Source organism: Catharus ustulatus, chromosome 33 (assembly GCF_009819885.2).
Source record: "Catharus ustulatus isolate bCatUst1 chromosome 33, bCatUst1.pri.v2, whole genome shotgun sequence".
NCBI classification, from domain to species: domain Eukaryota; kingdom Metazoa; phylum Chordata; class Aves; order Passeriformes; family Turdidae; genus Catharus; species Catharus ustulatus.
In genome coordinates, this window is record NC_046253.1 from 753,273 (window position 1) to 777,466 (window position 24,194).

At 30.5% G+C, this 24,194-nt stretch overlaps 1 protein-coding gene across 1 annotated transcript in view; it reads left to right on the plus strand.

Moving 5' to 3' along the window:
• TYK2 (tyrosine kinase 2) overlaps positions 1-24,194 on the plus strand; it is a 68,775-nt gene continuing 44,581 nt past the window's right edge. Inside the window, exons 1-7 of the mRNA XM_033083685.1 lie at positions 1-1,181; positions 3,279-3,396; positions 8,050-8,173; positions 10,454-10,617; positions 15,833-16,163; positions 16,692-16,751; positions 18,844-18,981. Of these exons, the coding sequence (XP_032939576.1) occupies positions 59-1,181; positions 3,279-3,396; positions 8,050-8,173; positions 10,454-10,617; positions 15,833-16,163; positions 16,692-16,751; positions 18,844-18,981 (2,058 nt within the window). The 5' untranslated portion in view covers positions 1-58. The remainder of the gene's footprint in view (positions 1,182-3,278; positions 3,397-8,049; positions 8,174-10,453; positions 10,618-15,832; positions 16,164-16,691; positions 16,752-18,843; positions 18,982-24,194) is intronic.

Below are 24,194 nucleotides of genomic sequence, written 5' to 3' on the forward strand. Positions count from 1 at the left end.
TTTTTAACCAAAATCCCGTTTTTTCTGCAGCCCCACCGTGTTCCTGTGATGAAGGAGGATGATGAAGGAGGATGATGAAGGCTCCAAAACCCAGTCTGAGGCAATGAGGATGATGAAGGAGGATGATGAAGGCTCCAAAGGCCAAGATGGGCTGGTGAAGATGATGAAGGAGGATGATGAAGGCTCCAAAACCCAGTCTGGTACATTGAGGATGATGAAGGAGGATGATGAAGGCTCCAAAACCCAATCTGGGACACTGAGGATGATGATGAGGAGGATGATGAGGATGAGGATGACGAAGGAAGATGATGAAGGCTCCAAAGGCCAAGATGGGCTGGTGAAGATGATGATGAAGGAAGATGAAGGCCCCAAAGACCAATCTGAGACACTGAGGATGATGATGAAGGGTGATGAAGGCTCCAAAACCCAGTCTGGGACACTGAGGATGATGATGAGGAGGATGAGGAGGATGAGGATGATGAAGGAAGATGATGAAGGCTCCAAAACCCAGTCTGGGACACTGAGGATGATGAAGGAGGATGATGAAGGCTCCAAAACTCAGTCTGGGTTGATGAAGATGATGAAGGATGATGAAGGCTCCAAAGACCAGTCTGAGTTGGTGAAGATGATGAAGGAGGGTGATGAAGGCTCCAGAACCCAGGCTGAGGCAATGAGGATGATGAAGGAAGGGGATGAAGGCTCCAAAGGCCAAGATGGGCTGATGAAGATGATGATGAAAGATGATGAAGGCTCCAAAGGCCAAGCTGGAACACTGAAGATGATGAAGATGATGAAGGAGGATGATGAAGGCTCCAAAACCCAATCTGAGGCACTGAAGATGATGAAGGAGGGGGATGAAGGCTCCAGAACTCAGTCTGAGGCACTGAGGATGATGAAGGATGATGATGAAGGCTCCAAAACTCAGTCTGGGCTGATGAAGATGATGAAGATGAAGAGGATGATGAAGGAGGATGATGAAGGCCCCAGAACCCAGACAGGGACACTGATGAAGATGATGAGGATGAAGAGGATGATGAAGGAGGATGATGATGAAGGCTCCCCTGCAGGCCTCAGGGTGTTCCTGCACTGGGGGGGGGAGCAGAGCTCGGAGCGGTTCCGGATTTTTCCCGGGGAATCCTTCAGCGCCGAGGAGATCTGCACCCGGCTGGCTCGGAGCCTGGGTGAGGGATTCCCAAAATTTGGGGTGGGATTTTGGGATTTTGGGGTTTTGGGATTTTTTGGGGATTTTTTGGGAAAAAAAACCAGAGAAATTTTCCACAAAAACAGCAGAAAACACCAGGCAAATCCCAGAAATTCCCAAGGAAAATCCCAGAAATTCCCAAGAAAAATCTCAGAAATTTCCAGAGAAAACCCCAGAAATTCCCAGGGAAAAAATCCCAGAAATCCCAAGGAAAAATCCCAGAAATTCCCAAGGAAAAAATCCCAGAAATTTCCAGGGAAAATCCCAGAAATTCCCAGGGAAAAGAATAGAAATTCCCAGGGAAAATGCCAGGAATTCCCCAGGAAAAAACCCCAGAAATTTCCAGGCAAAATCCCAGAAATTCGCAGGGAAAATCCCAGAAATTTCCAGGGAAAAATCCACAAATTCCCAGGGAAAATCTCAGAAATTCCAAGGAAAAAACCCCAGAAATTCCCAGGGAAAAAAATAGAAATTCAAGGAAAAATCCCAGAAATTCCCAGGGAAAAAAACAGGGAAAACATGAGAAATTCCCAAGGAAAAAATCCCAGAAATCCCAAGGAAAAATCCCAGAAATTCCCAGGGAAAAAAATAGAAATTCCCAGGGAAAATACCAGGAATTCCAAGGGATAAAAACAGGGAAAACACGAGAAATTCCCAAGGAAAAAACCCTGAAATTCCCAAGGAAAATTCCAGAAATTCCAAGGAAAAAAAGCCCAGAAATTCCCTGGGAAAATCAGAATAATTCCAAGGGAAAAAATCCCAAAAATTCCAAGGGAAAAAACCAGAAATTTCCATTAAAAACTCCAGATCCCAACTGGATCCATCCGACTTTATCTGGATTTTTCCAGAATTTTCCCAGATTTTTCTTGGATTTTCTCAGGATTATTCCTGGATTTTTCCAGAATTTTTCCTGAATTATAACTGGATTTTCTCAGATTTTATTTGGGATTTATTCCAGAATTTTCCCTGGATTTTTCCTGAATTTCCTCTGGATTTTTCCAGAATTTTCTCTGGATTATCCCTGGATTTTCTCGGAATTTTTCCTGGGTTTTCTCAGGATTATTCCTGCATTTTTTCTGAATTTTTTTGGGAATTATTCCTGGATTTTCCCAGAATTTTCCCAGATTTTTATTGGATTTTCTCAGGATTATTCCTGGATTTTTTCAGAATTTTCTCTGGATTTTTCCTGGATTTATTTTGGATTTTTTCAGAATTTTCTCTGGATTTTTAATGAATTTCCTCTGGATTTTTCCAGAATTTTCCCTGGATTTTTCTGGATTTATTTTGGATTTTTTAAAAATTTTCCCTAGATTTTTCCCAAATTTCCTCTGGATTTTTCCAGAATTTTCTCAGGATTATTCCTGGATTTTCTCAGGATTTTTTTTCATTTTTTTTGGAACTAAAACCCCAGAAATTTCTTTTTTTTGGGAATAAATCCCCCATAAATTCCATTTTTTTGCGAATAAAACCCCCCAAAAATTCAGATTTTTTGGTAATAAACCCCCAGAAAATTCAGATTTTTTGGGTATAAACTCCAGAATTTCATTTTTTTGGGGAATAAATCCATCAGAAATTCAGATTTTTTTGGAATAAAACCCAAAAAAATTCAGTTTTTTTGGGAATAAAACCCAAAAAAATTCAGATTTTTTGGTTACAAACCCCCAGAAATTTCAGGATTTTTTTTGGAATTTGATTTTTTTTTGGTAAAACCTCTGGAATTTTGTTTTTTTCCAGGAATTTCCCCCCTGTGCTCTATGAGCCCCAGACCCAGCTCTGACTCCCCCCCAGAAATTTCATTTTTTTGGGAATAAAACCCCAGAAAATTCAGATTTTTTGGGTATACTCTCCAGAATTTCATTTTTTTGGGGAATAAATCCATCAGAAATTCAGATTTTTTGGGTATAAAACCCAAAAAAATTCAGATTTTTTTGGAATAAAACACAAAAAAATTCAGATTTTATTTGAATAAAACCCCAAAAAATTCAGATTTTTTGCTTACAAACCCCCAGAAATTTCAGGATTTTTTTGGGAATTTGATTTTTTTTGGTAAAACCTCTGGAATTTTGTTTTTTTCCAGGAATTTCCCCGCTGTGCTGCAGCCTCTTTGCCCTCTATGACCCCCAGACCCAGCTCTGGCTCCCCCCCAGCCACCGAATCCACATCAGGACAGAGCCGAGCCTGGAGTTCAGGATGAGGTGAGAAATTCAGATTTTAGTGAGAAATTCAGATTTTACTGAGAAATTCAGATTTTAATGTGAAAATTTCACTTTTGGGGAAAATTTCTGGGGTTTGGGGAAAATTCCTGAATTTTAGGGAGAAATTCCTGAATTTTAGTGAGAAAATTCAGATTTTTGTGAGAAAATTCCTGAATTTTAATGAGAAATTCCTGGATTTTGGTGAGGAATTCCTGAATTTTAGTGAGAAAATTCAGATTTTAGTGAGAAATTCAGATTTTAATGTGAAAATTCCACTTCTGGGGAAAATTCCTGAATTTTTAAAGGAAAATTCGTGGATTTTTGGGGGGGAAATTCCTGAATTTTAGGGAGAAATTCCAGAATTTTAGTGAGAAAATTCAAATTTTTGTGAGAAAATTCAGATTTTAATGAGAAAATTCAGATTTTAATGTGAAAATTCCACTTTTGGGGGAAATTTCTGGGGTCTGGGGAAAATTCCTGAATTTTTGGAGAAATTCCTGAATTTTTGTGAGAAAATTCAGATTTTAGTGAGAAAATTCAGATTTTAATGTGAAAATTCCACTTTTGGGGAAAATTCCTGAATTTTTAAAGGAAAATTTGTGGATTTTTTGGGGGAAAATTCTTTGATTTTTGTGAGAAATTCCAGAATTTTAGTGAGAAAATTCAGATTTTAATGTGAAAATTCAGATTTTAATGTGAAAATTTCACTTGTGGGGGAAATTTCTGGGGTTTGGGGAAAATTCCTGAATTTTTGGGAGAAATTCCTGAATTTTAGTGAGAAAATTCAGATTTTAGTGAGAAAATTCCTGGATGTTAATGAGAAATTCCTGGATTTTAGGGGAAAATTCCAGAATTTTAGTGAGAAAATTCAGATTTTAATGAGAAAATTTCACTTCTGGGGAAAATTTGTGGGGTTTGGGGAAAATTCCTGAATTTTTTTTGGGGAATTCCTGAATTTTTAAAGGAAAATTTGTGGATTTTTGGGGGGGAAATTCCTGAATTTTAGGGAGAAATTCCCAAATTTTAGTGAGAAATTCCAAAATTTTACTGAGAAAATTCAGATTTTAATGTGAAAATTCAGATTTTATTGTGAAAATTCCACTTCTGGGGAAAATTTCTGGGGTTTGGGGAAAATTCCTGAATTTTTGGGGGAAATTCCTGAATTTTTAAAGGAAAATTCCTGAATTTTTGGGGGAGAAATTCCCAAATTTTAGTGAGAAATTCAGATTTTTGTGAGAAAATTCCTGAATTTTAATGAGAAATTCCTGGATTTTGGTGAGAAATTCCTGAATTTTAGTGAGAAAATTCAGATTTTAATGTGAAAATTCAGATTTTAATGTGAAAATTTCACTTCTGGGGGAAATTTCTGGGGTTTGGGGAAAATTCCTGAATTTTTAAAGGAAAATTCGTGGATTTTTGGGGGGGAAATTCCTGAATTTTTGGGGGGGAAAATCCTGAATTTTAGTGAGAAAATTCAGATTTTTGTGAGAAAATTCCTGAATTTTAATGAGAAATTCCCGAATTTTAGTGAGAAAATTCAGATTTTAATGTGAAAATTCAGATTTTAATGTGAAAATTTCACTTCTGGGGGAAATTTCTGGGGTTTGGGGAAAATTCCTGAATTTTTGGGGGAAATTCCTGAGTTTTTAAAGGAAAATTCCTGAATTTTTGAGGGAGAAATTCCCAAATTTTAGTGAGAAAATTCAGATTTTTGTGAGAAAATTCCAGAATTTTAATGAGAAATTCAGATTTTAATGGGAAAATTTCACTTCTGGGGAAAATTTCTGGGGTTTGGGGAAATTCCTGAATTTTTGGGGGGGAAAATCCTGAATTTTAGTGAGAAATTCCTGAATTTTAGTGAGAAATTCCTGAATTTTAGTGAGAAAATTCAGATTTTAGTGAGAAAATTCCAGAATTTTTGTGAGAAAATTCGTGGATTTTTGGGGGGAAAATTCCTGAATTTTAGGGAGAAATTCCCAAATTTTAGTGAGAAAATTCAGATTTTAGTGAGAAATTCCTGGGGCATTGAACCCCAAAATGCATTTTTTAAACCCCAAATTTGATCCCATTTTTTTCCTCTCATGTTGTATTATTTAGAATTAATTAATTTGTGATTAATTAATGATATTTTTATTTTATTTCAGGTTTTATTTCAGGAACTGGCACGGCCTGAACCCCAAAATCCAATTTTTTAACCCAAATTTGATCCCATTTTTTCCCTCTCATGTTGTATTATTTAGAATTAATTAATTTATGAATAATTAATGATATTTTTTATTTTATTTCAGGTTTTATTTCAGGAACTGGCACGGCCTGAACCCCAAAATTCAATTTTTAAACCCTAAATTTGATCCCATTTTTTCCCTTTCAGCTTTTATTATTTGATAATTATTTATTTATAATAAATTTATTTTATTTTTATTTTATTTCAGGTTTTATTTCAGGAACTGGCACGGCCTGAACCCCAAAATTCAATTTTTAAACCCTAAATTTGATCCCATTTTTTTCCTCTCAGCTTTTATTATTTATAAATTATTTTAAATTAATTTATTCATAATTAAATAATTATTTTTAATTTATTTCAGGTTTTATTATTTAACAATTAATTTATTTATAATTAATTTATTTTATTTTTATTTTATTTCAGGTTTTATTTCAGGAACTGGCACGACCTGAACCCCAAAAATCCAATTTTTTAACCCCAAATTTGATCCCATTTTTTCCCTCTCAAGTTTTATTATTTAATAATTAATTATTTATGATTAATTTATTTTATTTTAATTTTATTTCAGGTTTTATTTCAGGAACTGGCACGGCCTGAACCCCAAAAATCCAATTTTTTAACCCCAAATTTGATCCCATTTTTTCCCTGTCAAGTTTTATTATTTATAAATTATTTTAAATTAATTTATTCATAATTAAATAATTATTTTTTTATTTATTTCAGGTTTTATTATTTAACAATTAATTTATTTATAATTAATTTATTTTATTTTTATTTTATTGCAGGTTTTATTTCAGGAACTGGCACGGCCTGAACTCCAAAAATCCAATTTTTTACCCCAAATTTGATCCCATTTTTTCCCTCTCAGCTTTTATTATTTTATAATTAATTATTTATAATAAATTTATTTTATTTTTATTTTATTTCAGGTTTTATTTCAGGAACTGGCACGGCCTGAACCCCAAAATTCAATTTTTTAACCCAAATTTGATCCCATTTTTTCCCTCTCATGTTGTATTATTTAGAATTAATTAATTTATAATTAATTAATGATATTTTTATTTTATTTCAGGTTTTATTTCAGGAACTGGCACGGCCTGAACCCCAAAATCCAATTTTTTAACCCCAAATTTGATCCCATTTTTTTCCCTCTCAAGTTTTATTATTTATAAATTATTTAAAATAAATCTATTTATAATTTATTTATTTTATTTTAATTTTATTTCAGGTTTTATTTCAGGAACTGGCACGGCCTGAACCCCTAAAATCCAATTTTTTAACCCCAAATTTGATCCCATTTTTTCCCTCTCAAGTTTTATTATTTAATAATTAATTATTTATGATTAATTAATTATATTTATGATTTTATTGCAGGTTTTATTTCAGGAACTGGCACGGCCTGAACCCCAAAAATCCAATTTTTTAACCCCAAATTTGATCCCATTTTTTCCCTCTCAAGTTTTATTATTTAATAATTAATTATTTATGATTAATTAATGATATTTTTTATTTTATTCCAGGTTTTATTTCAGGAATTGGCACGACCTGAACCCCAAAATTCAATTTTTTAACCCCAAATTTGATCCCATTTTTTCCTCCAAGGTTGTATTATTTATTATTAATTTAAAATGAATTTATTTATAATAAATTTATTTTATTTTTATTTTATTTCAGGTTTTATTTCAGGAACTGGCACGGCCTGAACCCCAAAATCCAATTTTTTAACCCAAATTTGATCCCATTTTTTTCCTCTCAGCTTTTATTATTTATAAATTATTTAAAATCAATTTATTCATAATTAAATAATTATTTTTTATTTATTTCAGGTTTTATTATTTAACAATTAATTTATTTATAATTAATTTATTTTATTTTTATTTTTATTTTTATTTTTATTTTATTTCAGGTTTTATTTCAGGAACTGGCAAGGCCTGAACCCCAAAATCCAATTTTTTAACCCCAAATTTGATCCCATTTTTTTCCTTTCAAATTTTATTATTTAATAATTAATTATTTATGATTAATTAATTATATTTATGATTTTATTTCAGGTTTTATTTCAGGAACTGGCACGGCCTGAACCCCAAAATCCAATTTTTTAACCCCAAATTTGATCCCATTTTTTTCCCTCTCAAGTTTTATTATTTATAAATTATTTTAAATCAATTTATTCATAATTAAATAATATTTTTTAATTTATTTCAGGTTTTATTATTTAACAATTAATTTATGTATAATTAATTTATTTTATTTTTATTTTTATTTTTATTTTTATTTTATTTCAGGTTTTATTTCAGGAACTGGCACAGCCTGAACCCCAAAATTCAATTTTTTAACCCCAAATTTGATCCCATTTTTTCCCTTTCAGCTTTTATTATTTGATAATTATTTATTTATAATTAATTTCTTTTATTTTTATTTTATTTCAGGTTTTATTTCAGGAACTGGCACGGCCTGCACCACTCAGAGCCCTCGGTTTTCAGGAATTCTCCAGAAAAATCCCCCGGGGGGGCCCTGCTGGACAGAGCCTCCTTCCAGTACCTCTTCGAGCAGGTAAAGGGGGAAAAAATCAAATTTTTGGTATTAATTTGGGTTAAAATTGGTGAAAAATTGAATTATTTGCATTAATTTGGGTCAAAAAATGGATTATTCTCCTTTTTTAGGGCAAAAAAATCAGATTATTTTCAATTTTTTGGGTTAAAAATAAGCAAAAAATGGGATTATTCTTCTTATTTAGGGCAAAAAAATCAGATTGTTTTCATTAGTGTGGGTTAAAATGGGCAGAAAATGGGATTATTCCTTTTAATTTGGGTTAAAAGGGGTGAAAATGGGATTATTCCTCTTAATTTGGGTTAAAAAGGGTCAAAAATGAGATTATTTGCATTAATTTGGGGAAAAAATCAGATTTTTGACATTAATTTGGGGTAAAATGGGTGAAAAATGGGATTATTGGCATTAATTTGGGTCAAAAAATGGATTATTCTCCTTTTTTAGGGCAAAAAAATCAGATTATTTTCAATTTTTTGGGTTAAAAATGAGCAAAAAATGGGATTATTCTTCTTAATTTGGGTTAAAATTGGTCAAAAATGAGATTATTTGCATTAATTTGGGGAAAAAATCAAATTTTTTGGTATTAATTTGGGGTAAAACAGGTCAAAAATGGGATTATTGGCATTAATTTGGGTCAAAAATGGATTATTCTCCTTTTTTAGGGCAAAAAAATCAGATTATTTTCGATTTTTTGGGTTAAAAATGAGCAAAAAATGGGATTATTCCTTTTAATTTGGGTTAAAATTGAGAAAAAATGGGATTTTTGCATTAATTTTGGGCAAAAAATGGGATTTTTGTGCTGAATTTGGGTTAAAATGGGGGGAAAATGGGATTATTTGCATTAATTTGGGGAAAAAATCACATTTTTGGTATTAATTTGGGGTAAAATGGGGGAAAAATGGGATTTTTGGTATTAATTTGGGGTAAAATGGGTCAAAAATGAGATTATTTGCATTAATTTGGGGAAAAAATCAAATTTTTGGTATTAATTTGGGGTAAAATGGGTCCAAAATGGGATTATTGGCATTAATTTGGGGCAAAAAATGGATTATTCTCTTTTTTTAGGGCAAAAAAATCAGATTATTTTCAATTTTTTGGGTTAAAAATGAGCAAAAAATGGGATTATTCTTCTTTTTTGGGGCAAAAAAATCAGATTATTTTCAATTTTTTGGGTTAAAATAGGCAGAAAATGGGATTATTCTTCTTATTTAGGGCAAAAAAATCAGATTATTGTCGATTTTTTGGGTTAAAATAGGCAAAAAAATGGGATTTTTATTTTAATAGAATTAATTGAAATAATTTTATTTAATTCCAGGGCTAATTTGAGTTTCTATACGATGTGTGCTCCCTCATTTATTTGAAATAATTTGATTTTTTTCCCATTTATTTGCATTTATTTTAATTTCTTTTAATCTATTTTATTTTAATTAATATTAATTAACTAACTAATTAATTTTATTTTAATTCCAGGCTAAATTTTAATTCCTGCACAAGATTTGCTCTGCCATTTATTGGAAATAATTTGATTTTTTCCCCCGTTTATTTGCATTTTTTTGCATTTTTTTTTGCATTTTTTGAATTTAATTATTAATTAATTATGAAATTAATTAATTATCTTTCATTTCAGGCTAAATTTGACTTTCTCCATGACATTTGCTCTGCCATTTATTGGAAATAATTTGATTTTTTTTCCCGTTTATTTGCATTTTTTTGATTTTTTTAAAAATTTTTTTGAATTAAATTAATATTAATTAATTAAGTAATTTATTTTATTTTATTTTCAGGCTAAATTTGACTTTCTCCATGACATTTGCTCTGCCATTTATGTGAAATAATTTGATTTTTTTTCCCGTTTATTTGCATTTTTTTGCATTGTTTTGCATTTTTTTTGCATTTTTTGAATTTAATTATTAATTAATTATGAAATTAATTAATTCTCTTTCATTCCAGGCTAAATTTGACTTCCTCCACGACATCTGCTCCCCCATTTATTTGAAATAATTTGATTTTTTCCCCCGTTTATTTGCATTTTTTTGAATTTTTTTTTATTTTTAAAAATTTTTTAAAAATTTAATTAATATTAATTAACTAGCTAATTAATTTTATTTTAATTCCAGGCTAAATTTGACTTCCTGCACAAAAGTGTTCCCCCATTTATTTGAAATAATTTGATTTTTCCCCCGTTTATTTGCTTTTTTTTTGCATTTTTTTTGCATTTTTTTGCATTTTTTTGAATTAAATTAATATTAATTTACTAATTAATTAATTCTATTTTAATTCCAGGCTAAATTTGACTTTGTCCACGACATCTGCTCCCTGCAGGAGCTGCAGTCAGAGGCAGAAATTCAGAATTTCCAGAACGAGAGCCTGGGCATGGCCGTGCTGCACCTGGCCCAGCTGGCCCTGAGCAGGGGCTGCTCCCTGCACCAGGTGGCCAAAAAACACAGGTAAAAAAGCAGATTTTTAATGGGTTTTTATTGGTTTTATACTGGTTTTATACTGGGTTTATTCTGGTTTTTTACTGGTTTTTTTACTGGTTTTTAAAGTGATTTTTTCTGATTTTTTTCTGATTTTTTTCTGATTTTTTACTGATTTTTTACAGATTTTTTTCTTATTTTTACTCATTTTTTTACTGATTTATTACTGGTTTTTTACTGTTTATTGCTGGTTTTTTACTGGTTTTACACTGGTTTTTAAAGTGATTTTTTCTGATTTTTTTCTGATTTTTTACTGATTTTTTTCTGATTTTTTTCAGATTTTTTACAGATTTTTTACTGGTTTTTTACTGGTTTTATAGTGGTTTTGTACTGCTTTTGTATTGGTTTTTTACTGTTTTTTTACTGGTATTATACTGGTTTTATACTGGTTTTTTATTGGTTTTTTACTGGTTTTTTACTGGTTTTTTATTGATTTTTAAAGTGATTTTTTCTGATTTTTTTCTGATTTTTTACTGATTTTTTACAGATTTTTTTACAGATTTTTTACTGGTTTTTTACTGTTTTTTTACTGGTTTTATACTGGTTTTTTACTGTTTTTTTACTGGTTTTTTACTGGTTTTATACTTGTTTTATACTGGCTTTGTACTGGTATTATACTGGTTTTTTACTGGTTTTTAAAGTGATTTTTTACTGATTTTTTACTGATTTTTTAACTGATTTTTTCTTATTTTTGCTGATTTTTTTCTGATTCTTTTATTTATGTTACTTATTTTATTTATTTAATTTTATTTATATTTATATTCATTTATTCCCACTTTCAGACACTGCCTGCCTCTCTCCCTGCAGCAGCACCTGCAGCTCCAGCCCCTCCTGTGCCCCTGACACTCCCCATTCATTTTAATTTATTTAATTTATTTAATTAATTTTATTTTATTTATTTATTTAATTTAATTTATTTAATTAATTTTATTATTTAATTTAATTTATATTTAATTTATCCCCAGTTTCAGACACTGCCTCCCCCTCTCTCTCCAGCAGCACCTGCAGCTCCAGCCCCTCTGTCCTCCTGACACTCTTCGTTAATTTAATTTAATTTAATTTAATTTATTTATTTAATTTATTTAATTAATTAATTTAATTTAATTTGATTTATCCCCAGTTTCAGACAGTGCCTGCCCCTCTCCCTGCAGCAGCACCTGCAGCTCCAGCCCCTCCTGTCCCGCTGACACTCCCCATTCATTTAAATAATTTATATTAATTTATTAATGTTATTTCCAGTTTCAGACACTGCCTCCCCCTCTTTTATTCATGTTATTTATTTAATTAATTTAATTTATTTTAATTTATTTATTTTATTTTATTTTATTTCACCCCAGTTTCAGGCAGTGCCTCCCCCTGAGACTCCCCATTAATTTATTTTAATATTATTAATTTTATTAAATTTTTCCCCAGTTTCAGACACTGCCTGCCCTTCTTTTATTCATGTTCTTTATTTAATTAATTTAATTTAATTAGTTAATTTAATTTATTTTATCCCCAGTTTCAGGCAGTGCCTCCCCCTCTCCACCTGACCCTCCGCATTAATTTTATTTATTTTATTTATTTTATTTATTTTATTTAATTAATTTAATTAATTTAATTTAATTAATTTAATTTATATTTTATTTATTTTATCCCCAGTTTCAGGCAGTGCCTGCCCCTCTCCCTCCAGCACCACCTCCATCTCCAGCCGCTCCTGTCCCCGTGACCCTCCCCATTCATTTTATTTACTAAATTAAATTAATTTAATTAATTTAATTTAATTTATTTACTTTATTTAGTTTATCTCCAGTTTCAGGCAGTGCCTACCCCTCTTTTATTCATGTTATGTATTTATTTTATTTATTTAATTTATTTTATTTATTTAATTTTATTTAGTTTCTCCCCAGTTTTAGGCAGTGCCTGCCCCTCTCCCCCTGACCCTCCGCATTAATTTTATTAATTTAATTTAATTTTTTATTTAATTAAATTAATTTAATTAATTAAATTAAATTAAATTAAATTAATATTTTTTCTCCAGTTTCAGGCAGTGCCTGCCCCTCTCCCTCCAGCACCACCTGCAGCTCCAGCCCCTCCTGTCCCGCTGATACTCCTCATTAATTTAATTTAATTTTATTTTATTGATTTAATTAATTACTTTAATTAAATTATTTAATTTATTTTATTAATTTAATTTAATTTATATTTTATTTATTTTATCCCCAGTTTCAGGCAGTGCCTGCCCCTCTCCCTGCAGCAGCACCTGCAGCTCCAGCCCCTCCTGTCCCACTGACACTCCCCATTCATTTTATTTATTAAATTTATATTAATTAATTTATTTTATTTCCAGTTTCAGACACTGCCTCCCCCTCTTTTATTCATGTTATTAATTAAATTAAATTAAATTAATTTAGTTTATTTGTTTTATTACCAGTTTCAGGCAGTGCCTCCCCTTCTCTCTCCAGCACCACCTGCAGCTCCAGCCCCTCCTGTCCCGTGACACTTCTCATTAATTTATTGAATTTATTTGTTTAATTAATTTAATTAATTTAATTTATTTCATTTATTTCATTTAATTTAATTTATATTTAATTTATCTCCAGTTTCAGGCAGTGCCTGCCCCTCTCCCTGCAGCAGCACCTCCATCTCCAGCCCCTCCTGTCCCGCTGACACTTTTCGTTAATTTAATTTAATTTTATTTTATTATATTAATTTAATTTAAATAATTTATTTATTTAATTTATTTAATTTATATTAATTTAATTTATATTTTATTATATTTTTCTCTAGTTTCAGACACTGCCTGCCCCTCTCTCTCCAGCACCACCTGCAGCTCCAGCCCCTCCTGTCCCCCTGACCCTCCCCATTCATTTTATTTATTAAATTAAATTAAATTAAATTAATTAATTAAATTAATTTAATTTATTAAATTTAATTAATTAATATTAATTTATATTTATTTCCAGATTCAGACACTGACTCCCCCTCTCCCTCCAGCAGCACCTGCAGCTCCAGCCCCTCCTGTCCCGCTGACACTTCTCATTAATTAATTTAATTTAATTTATTAATTTAATTTAATTTATTTTATTTAATTAATTTAATTTATATTAATTTATTTTATATTTATTTCCATTTTTCCCCAGTTTCAGGCAGTGCCTGCCCCTCTCCCTCCAGCACCACCTCCATCTCCAGCCCCTCCTGTGCCCGTGACCCTCCCCATTCATTTTATTTATTAAATTAAATTAATTAAATTAATTAAATTAATTTATTTGATTTATTTAATTTAATTAATTTAATTTATATTTTATTTAATTTATCCCCAGTTTCAGACACTGCCTGCCCCTCTCCCTCCAACACCACCTCCAGCTCCAGCCCCTCCTGTCCCCCTGACACTCTTCGTTAATTTAATTTAATTTAATTTACTAATTTAATTTAATTTATTTAATTATTTTTTAAAAATTAAATTAAATTAAATTTATATTTTATCCCCAGTTTCAGGCAGTGCCTGCCCCTCTCCCTGCAGCAGCACCTCCATCTCCAGCCCCTCCTGTCCTCCTGACACTCCCCATTCATTTTATTTAATTTATAATAATTAATTTATTTTATTACCCAGTTTCAGGCAGTACCTTCCCCTATTTTATTCATGTTATTTTATAAATTAATTTAATTAATTTAATTAATTTTATTTATATTTATCCTCAGTTTCAGGCTATCCCTGCCCCTCTCCCTCCAGCTCCAGCCCCTCCTGTCCCGTGACACTTCCCATTCATTTTATTTAATTTATATTAATTTATATTAATTTAATTTATTTAATTTATTTAATTTATTAATTAATTTAGTTTAATTTATATTAATTTTTCCCCAGTTTCAGACACTGCCTCCCCCTCTCTCTCCAGCACCACCTCCATCTCCAGCCCCTCCTGTCCCGCTGACCCTCCCCATTCGTTATATTAATTTATATTAATTTAATTTAATTAATTTATTTAATTTATTTATTTAATTTATTTATTTAATTTATTTATTTAATTTATGTTAATTTATATTTTATTTATTCCCAGTTTCAGACACTGCCTGCCCCTCTTTCTCCAGCAGCACCTCCAGCTCCAGCCGCTCCTGTCCCCGTGACCCTCCCCATTCATTTTATTTACTAAATTAAATTAATTTAATTAATTTAATTTAATTTATTTACTTTATTTATTTTATCTCCAGTTTCAGGCAGTGCCTACCCCTCTTTTATTCATGTTATATATTTATTTTATTTATTTAATTTATTTTATTTATTTAATTTTATTTAGTTTCTCCCCAGTTTTAGGCAGTGCCTGCCCCTCTCCCCCTGACCCTCCGCATTAATTTTATTTATTTTATTTAATTTATTTATTTAATTTAATAAATTAAATTAAATTAATTAAATTAAATTAAATTAAATTAAATTAAATTAAATTAAATTAATATTTTTTCTCCAGTTTCAGGCAGTGCCTCCCCCTCTCTCTCCAGCAGCACCTGCAACTCCAGCCCCTCCTGTCCCCTGACACTCCCCATTCATTTATATTAATTTATATTAATTTATATTAATTCATAATAATTTATATTAATGTATATTAATGTATATTAATTATATTTAATTTTATTTTTTTATTTTATCCCCAGTTTCAGACACTGCCTGCCCCTCTCCCTGCAGCACCACCTCCAGCTCCAGCCCCTCCTGTCCTGCTGACACTCCCCATTCATTTTATTTACTAAATTAAATTAATTTAATTAATTTAATTTAATTTATTTACTTTATTTATTTTATCTCCAGTTTCAGGCAGTGCCTACCCCTCTTTTATTCATGTTATATATTTATTTTATTTATTTAATTTATTTTATTTATTTAATTTTATTTAGTTTCTCCCCAGTTTTAGGCAGTGCCTGCCCCTCTCCCCCTGACCCTCCGCATTAATTTTATTAATTTAATTTAATTTTTTATTTAATTAAATTAATTTAATTAATTAAATTAAATTAAATTAAATTAATATTTTTTCTCCAGTTTCAGGCAGTGCCTCCCCCTCTCCCTCCAGCACCACCTGCAGCTCCAGCCCCTCCTGTCACCGTGATACTTCTCATAAATTTAATTTAATTTAATTTTATTGATTTAATTAATTACTTTAATTAAATTATTTAATTTATTTAATTAATTTAATTTATATTTTATTTAATTTATCCCCAGTTTCAGACACTGCCTGCCCCTCTCCCTGCAGCACCACCTCCATCTCCAGCCCCTCCTGTCCCGCCTCCGCCTCTCCTCCCTTTTCCGTCGCTTCCTTCGCCGTTTCCAGCTCCGAACCCTGAGCAGGACCCAACTCACAGAAGAAGATTTAATTTACAAATACCTGAGCACCCTGGAGCTGCTGGCCCCCAGATTTGGGGCTGAGATTTTCCAGGTTGTGCATCTGGAATTTGGGGCAGAATTTGGGATGGAGGAAACGGCGAGCGGAGAGTTCGCGGTCAATCATCAAGTGCTGGTGACGGGGAATGAGGGGATCAGCTGGAGGGCACAGGTGGGTCTGGGGGAAAAAAAAATAAATTTTGGGGTTGGGGAAAAAATTTTGAACCAAATTTTGGGTTTTATCTGGGTTTAGGGGAGAAATTCCAACAAAATTTTGGATTTTTTCTGGGTTTGAGAGAGAAATTCCCACCAAAATCCCATTTTTTTCCTTGGTTTCGGATGAGAAATTCCCTCCTCGAATTTGGATTTTTCTTGGTTTGGGATGAGAAATTCCCACCCCAAAATCTGAATTTTATTTTGGTTTGGGTTGGATTTGGGATGAGAAATTCCCATCCCAAAATCTTTTATTTTTCCTTGATTTTGGATGAAAAATTTCCATTTCAAATCCCATTTTTTCCTTGATTTCTGTGGATTTGGGATGAGAAATTCCCACCCCAAAATCTTTTTTTTTTTCCTTGATTTATGTCAGTTTGGGATGGTTTATTCCTGCCCCAAATATTTTATTTTTCCTTGATTTATGATGGGTTTGGGATGAGAAATTCCCAGCCCAAATCTCTCATTTCCCTTTTTTTGGGGTGAGTTCGCGGTCAATCATCAAGTGCTGGTGACGGGGAATGAGGGGATCAGCTGGAGGGCACAGGTGGGTCTGGGGGAAAAAAAAATAAATTTTGATATTTTGAAATTTTTCCCAACCCAAATTCCAATTTTTTCCCTGATTTCTGTGGGTTTGAGAGAGAAATTCCCACCCTAAATTCCATTTTTTCCTTGATTTCTCTTGGTTTCGGATGAGAAATTCCCTCCTTGAATTTGGTTTTTTCTTGGTTTGGGATGAGAAATTGTCACCCAAAATCCCATTTTTTACCTGGATTTCTGTGAATTTGGGATGAGAAATTCCCTCCTCAAATTCTGAATTTTATCTTGATTTTGGATGAGAAATTCCCTCCCCAAATTCCATTTTTTCATTGAATTCTCTTGGTTTGAGATGAGAAATTCCCACCCCAAAATCTTTTATTTTTCCTTCATTTATGTCAGTTTGAGATGCCCCAAATCCTAAATTTTTCCTTGTTTTTGGATGAGAAATTCCCATTTCAAATCCCATTTTTTCATTGATTTCTGTGGATTTGGGGTGAGAAATTCCCTCCCAAAAATCTGAATTTTATTTTGGTTTGGGATGAGAAATTCCCATTTCAAATCCCATTTTTTCATTGATTTCTGTGGATTTGGGATGAGAAATTCCCTCCCCAAATTCTGAATTTTATCTTGATTTTGGATGAGAAATTGCCACCCCAAATTCTGAATTTTATTTTAATTTTGGATGAGAAATTCCCTCCCCAAAATCTGAATTTTATCTTGATTTGGGATGAAAAATTCCCATTTCAAATCCCATTTTTTCATTGATTTCTGTGGGTTTGGGATGAGAAATTCCCTCCCCAAATTCCAAATTTTTCCTTGATTTTGGATGAGAAATTCCCATTTCAAATCCCATTTTTTCATTGATTTCTGTGGATTTGGGATGAGAAATTCCCTCCCCAAATTCTGAATTTTATCTTGGTTTGGGATGAGAAATTCCCACCCAAATCCCATTTTTTTCCTTGGTTTTGGATGAGAAATTCCCTCCCCAAAATCTGAATTTTATTTTGGTTTGGGATGAGAAATTCCCATCTCAAATCCCATTTTTTTCCTTGGTTTGGGATGAGAAATTCCAACAAAATTCTGATTTTAGGAGAAAAATTTCAACCCAAATTCTGAATTTTATTTTGGTTTGGGTTTGGGTTTGAGATGAGAAATTCTCTCCCCAAAATTCTGGATTTTATCTTGGTTTGGGATGAGAAATTCCCATTTCAAATCCCATTTTTTCATTGAATTCTCTTGGTTTGAGATGAGAAATTCCCTCCCCAAAATCTGTTTTTTTCCCTTGATTTATGTCAGTTTGGGATGGTTTATTCCTGCCCTAAATCCCATTTTTTTCCTTGATTTTGGATGAAAAATTCCCATTTCAAATCCCATTTTTTACCTGAATTTCTGTGGATTTAGGATGAGAAATTCCCTCCCCAAAATCTGAATTTTATTTTGGTTTGGGATGAAAAATTCCCATTTCAAATCCCATTTTTTCATTGATTTGGGATGAGAAATTCCAACAAAATTCTGATTTTGGGAGAAAAATTTCAACCCAAAATCTGAATTTTATCTTGGTTTGGGATGAGAAATTCCCACCCCAAATCCCATTTTTTCCTTGATTTCTGTGGATTTTGGATGAGAAATTCCCTCCCCAAAATCTTTTATTTTTTCTTGATTTATATAAAAAAACCAAAAAAATCTGAAATTTCTCCTTTTTTTTCACCCCAAATCTGAATTTCTTTTTTTTTTTACCCAACCCTTCCCTATAAAAAAAAAAATCTGATTTTTTTTTCCTTTTTTTCACTCCAACTTTTACCAAAAAAATCTGAATTTTTTTCTTTTTTTTCACCCCAACCTCTTAAAAAAAAATCTGATTTTTTTCCTTTTTTCCCCCCAAAAATCCGATTTTTTTCCCTTTTTTTCACCCTAATCTCTTAAAAAAAATCTGAATTTTTTCCTTTTTTCCCCCCAAAAAATCTGATTTTTTTTTCCTTTTTTCCCCAAAAAATCCGATTTTTTCCCTTTTTTTCACCCCAAATCTACTTTTTTTTCCCTTTTTTCACCCCAACCTTTCCCAAAAAAAAATCTGAATTTTTTTTTTTTTTTGCTTTCAGAGCCTTTCCCAGGCAGAAAATTCCAGAAGAAATTCCCAAACTCAGCCCTGGAGGAGTTTCTGTCATTTCCAGGAAATCTCTCACGTGCTGCTCCAGGGCTGCAGGGTCAGCATCCACAGGCAGGACAACCAGACAATGGTGGGTTTGGGGTTTTTTTGGGGTTTTTGGGATTTTGGGATTTTTTTGGGATTTTTTTGGGATTTTTTGGGATTTTTTTGGGGTTTTTTTCTGGGTTTATTTGGATTTTTTGGGGTTTTTTTTGGGTATTTTTGGGGTTTTTTTTGGATTTTTTTCTGTATTTATTTGGGTTTTTTTCTGGGTTTATTGGGGTTTTTTCAGGGTTTTTTTGAATTTTTTTTCTGTTTATTTAGGATTTTTTTCTAAATTTTTTTGGATTTTTTCTGAATTTTTTGGATTTTTTTCGGGGTTTTTTTGCGTCTTTTTTCTGTGTTTTTCCGGGTTTTTTTCTAGGTTGTTTTGGGATTTTTTCTGAATTTTTTGGGTTGTTTTTCTGAATTTATTTAGGATTTTTTTCTGGTATTTTTGGGGTTTTTTCCTGGTATTTTTGGGATTTTTTTGGGATTTTTTGGGGTTTTTTTCTGGGTTTATTTGGATTTTTTTGGGGTTTTTTGAGGGTTTTTTTGGATTTTTTGCTGTGTTTATTTGGGTTTTTTTCTGAGTTTATTTGGGATTTTTTTCTGTTTTATTTGGGTTTTTTTTCTGTTTATTTAGGATTTTTTTTCTGTTTATTTAGTATTTTTTTTGTAATTTTTTTGGATTTTTTCTGAGTTTTTTTGGGTTTTTTTCTTGTTTTTTGCATCATTTTTCTCTGCTTTTCTGGGATTTTTTCTAAATTTTGGGGTTTTTTTTCTGGATTTATTTGAGGTTATTTTCTGGGTTTATTTGGGATTTTTTTCTGGTTTTGGGGGATTTTTTTTTCTGTTTATTTAGGATTTTTTTAATATTTTTTTCGGAATTTTTTTTATTTTTTTCTGGATTTTTGCGTCTTTTTCCCTGTATTTTTCTGGGGTTTTTTTTTCTAAATTTTTTGGTTTTTTTCTGAATTTATTGGGTTTTTTTCTGGGATTTTTGGGATTTTTTTCTCTTTTTCTGGGATTTTTTTCTGAATTTTTTTGGGATTTTTTCTGAATTTTTTTGATTTTTTTCTGGTTTTTTTTGCGTCTTTTTTCTGTGTTTTTCTGGGTTTTTTTCTGGGTTTTTTTTGGGATTTATTCTGAATTTTTTGGGTTGTTTTTCTGAATTTATTTAGGATTTTTTTCTGGTATTTTTGGGGTTTTTTCCTGGTATTTTTGGGATGATTTTTTGGGGTTTTTTTGAGGTTTTTTTTGGATTTTTTGCTGTGTTTATTTGGGTTTTTTCTGGGTTTATTTGTGGTTTTTTTTCTGGGGTTATTTGGGATTTTTTTCTGTTTATTTAGGATTTTTTTCTGAATTTTTTGGGATTTTTTCTGAATTTTTTTGGATTTTTCCTGAGTTTTTTTGGATTTTTTTTCTGGTTTTTTGTGTCTTTTTTCTGTGTTTTTCTGAATTTTTTTCTAAATTTTTGGGGTTTTTTTTCTGAATTTATTGAGGTTTTTTCTGGGATTTTTGGGATTTTTTTCTCTTTTTCTGTTTTTTTTTTCTCAATTTTTGTAGGATTTTTTCTGAATTTTTTGGGATTTTTTCGGGGTTTTTTTGCGTCTTTTTTCTGTGTTTTTCTGAATTTTTTCTAATTTTTTTAGGATATTTTCTGGATTTATTGGGATTTCTTTTCTGTATTTTTTGGGATTTTTTTTCTGTTTATTTAGGATTTTTTTCTGAATTTTTAAAAAAATTTTTTCTCTATTTTTTTTATTTTTTCTGGGTTTTTTGCGTCTTTTTTTCTGGGATTTTCTGGGATTTTTTCTAAATTTTGTGTGTTTTTTTCTGGATTTATTTGAGGTTATTTTCTGGGTTTATTTGGGATTTTTTTTCTGTTTATTTAGGATTTTTCTGATTTTTTTCTGATTTTTTTTTGGATTTTTTCTGAATTTTTTTGATTTTTTTCTGGGTTTTTTGCGTCTTTTTTTCTGTGTTTTTCTGAATTTTTTTCTAAATTTTTGGGTGTTTTTTTCTGGGTTTATTTAGGATTTTTTTCTGTTTATTTAGGATTTTTTTCTGTTTATTTAGGAATTTTTTGGATTTTTTTCTGAATTTTTTGGGATTTTTTCTGAATTTTTTTGATTTTTTTCTGGGTTTTTTTGCGTCTTTTTTTCTGGGTTTTTCTGAATTTTTTCTAAATCTGTTGGGGATTTTTTTCTGGATTTTTGGGTTTTTTTTCTGGGTTTATTTGGGATTTTTTTCTGTTTTTCTGGGGTTTTTTTCTGAATTTTTTTGGATTTTTTCTGAGTTTTTTGGGATTTTTTCTGCTTTTTTTTGCGTCTTTTTTCTGTGTTTTTCCGGTTTTTTTTCTGGGTTTTTTGGGGATTTATTCTGAATTTTTTGGGTTGTTTTTCTGAATTTATTTAGGATTTTTTTCTGGTATTTTTGGGATTTTTTTCTGGTATTTTTGGGGTTTTTCCCTTGGGTTTCTGTCATTTCCAGGAAATCTCTCACGTGCTGCTCCAGGGCTGCAGGGTCAGCATCCACAGGCAGGACAACCAGACAATGGTGGGTTTGGGGTTTTTTTGGGATTTTGGGGTTTTTGGGATTTTTGGGATTTTTGGGGATTTTTTTGGGATTTTTTTGGGATTTTTTTGGGGTTTTTTTCTGGGTTTATTTGGATTTTTTGGGGTTTTTTTGGGTATTTTTGGGGATTTTTTTTTATTTTTTTCTGTATTTATTTGGGTTTTTTTCTGGGTTTATTTGGGATTTTTTTCTGTTTTATTTGGGGATTTTTTTTTCTGTTTATTTAGGATTTTTTTTAAAAAAATTTCAGATTTTTTTTGAATTTTTTTTAATTTTTTTCTGGGTTTTTTGCGTCTTTTTTCTGTATTTTTCTGGGATTTTTTCAAAATTTTTTGGGTTTTTTTCTGAATTTATTGGGTTTTTTTCTGGGGTTTATTTAGGATTTTTTTCTGTTTATTTAGGATTTTTTTCTGAATTTTTTTGGATTTTTTCTGAATTTTTTTGATTTTTTTCTGCTTTTTTTTTGCGTCTTTTTTTCTGTATTTTTCTGGGATTTTTTCTAAATTTTTGGGTTTTTTCTGGGTTTATTTGGGTTTTTTATCTGGGGTTACTTGGGATTTTTTTCTGTTTATTTAGGATTTTTTTCTGAATTTTTTGGGATTTTTTTCTGATTTTTTTTTTATTTTTTCTGGGATTTTTTGCGTCTTTTTTTCTGTATTTTTCTGAATTTTTTCTAAATCTGTTGGGGATTTTTTTCTGGATTTTTGGGATTTTTTTAAAATTTTTTTGGGATTTTTTGGGATTTTTTTGGGATTTTTTTTCTGTTTATTTAGGATTTTTTTCTGAATTTTTAAAAAAATTTTTTCTCTATTTTTTTTATTTTTTCTGGGTTTTTTGCGTCTTTTTTCTGTGTTTTTCTGAATTTTTTCTAAATTTTTTTGGGTTTTTTTTCTGAATTTATTGGGTTTTTTTCTGGGTTTTTTTCTGGGTTTTTTTCTGTTTATTTAGGAATTTTTTGGATTTTTTTCTGAATTTTTTTTTATTTTTTCTGAATTTTTTTGATTTTTGTCTGGGATATTTTGCGTCTTTTTTCTGTGTTTTTCTGGGATTTTTTCTAAATTTTTGAGGTTTTTTTCTGGATTTATTTGAGGTTTTTTTCTGGGTTTATTTGGGATTTTTTCTGTTTAGTTAGGATTTTTTTCTGAATTTTTTGGGATTTTTTCTGAATTTTTTTTATTTTTTTCTGGGTTTTTTTGCGTCTTTTTTCTGTGTTTTTCTGAATTTTTTCTAAATTTTTTGGGGTTTTTTTTCTGAATTTATTGAGGTTTTTTCTGGGATTTTTGGGATTTTTTTTCTCTTTTTCTGGGTTTTTTTCTCAATTTTTTTGGATTTTTTCTGAATTTTTTGGGATTTTTTGGGGTTTTTTTGCGTCTTTTTTCTGTGTTTTTCCAGGTTTTTTTCTGGGTTTTTTGGGATTTATTCTGAATTTTTGGGTTGTTTTTCTGAATTTATTTAGGATTTTTTTCTGGTATTTTTGGGGTTTTTTCCTGGTATTTTTGGGATTTTTTGGGATTTTTTTGGGGTTTTTTTTCTGGGTTTATTTGGATTTTTTGGGGTTTTTTTGAGTTATTTTTAAATATTTTTTCTGTATTTATTTGGGTTTTTTTCTTGATTTATTTGGGTTTTTTTCTGGGGTTTATTTGGGATTTTTTTCTGTTTAATTAGGATTTTTTTCTGAATTTTTTGGGATTTTTTCTGAATTTTTTTGATTTTTTTCTGGGATTTTTTGCATCTTTTTTCTGTGTTTTTCTGAATTTTTTCTAAGTTTTTTAGGATATTTTCTGGATTTATTGGGATTTCTTTTCTGTATTTTTGGGGGATTTTTTTCTGTTTATTTAGGATTTTTTCTGAATTTTTGGGATTTTTTTCTGAATTTTTTTGGATTTTTTCTGAATTTTGGGGATTTTTTCGGGGTTTTTTTGCGTCTTTTTTTCTGTGTTTTTCTGGGTTTTTTTCTGGGTTTTTTTGGGATTTATTCTGAATTTTTGGGGTTGTTTTTCTGAATTTATTTAGGATTTTTTTCTGGTATTTTTGGGGTTTTTTCCTGGTATTTTTGGGATTTTTTGGGATTTTTTGGGGGGTTTTTTTCTGGGTTTGTTTGGATTTTTTGGGGTTTTTTTGGTTTTTTTTTTAATATTTTTTCTGTGTTTATTTGGGTTTTTTTCTGGGGTTTATTTGGGATTTTTTTCTGTTTATTTAGGAATTTTTTGGATTTTTTTTCTGAATTTTTTTGGATTTTTTCTGAATTTTTTTGATTTTTTTCTGGGTTTTTTTGCGTCTTTTTTCTGTGTTTTTCTGAATTTTTTCTAAATTTCTTGGGGTTTTTTTTCTGAATTTATTGGGATTTATTTTCTGTATTTTTTTGGATTTTTTTCTGTTTATTTAGGATTTTTTTCTGAAATTTTTTTATTTTTTGGGATTTTTTCTGGGTTTTTTTGCGTCTTTTTTTCTGTGTTTTTCTGAATTTTTTCTAAATTTTTGGGGATTTTTTCTGGATTTTTTGGGGTTTTTTTCTGGGTTTTTAGGGATTTTTTTTCTCTTTTTCTGCTTTTATTTTTCTGAATTTTTAAAAAAATTTTTCCTGATTTTTAAAATTTTTTCTGAGTTTTTTGGGATTTTTTTCCATTTTTTTTTGCGTCTTTTTTCTGTGTTTTTGGGCTTTTTTCCTGGGGTTTTTCTGAATTT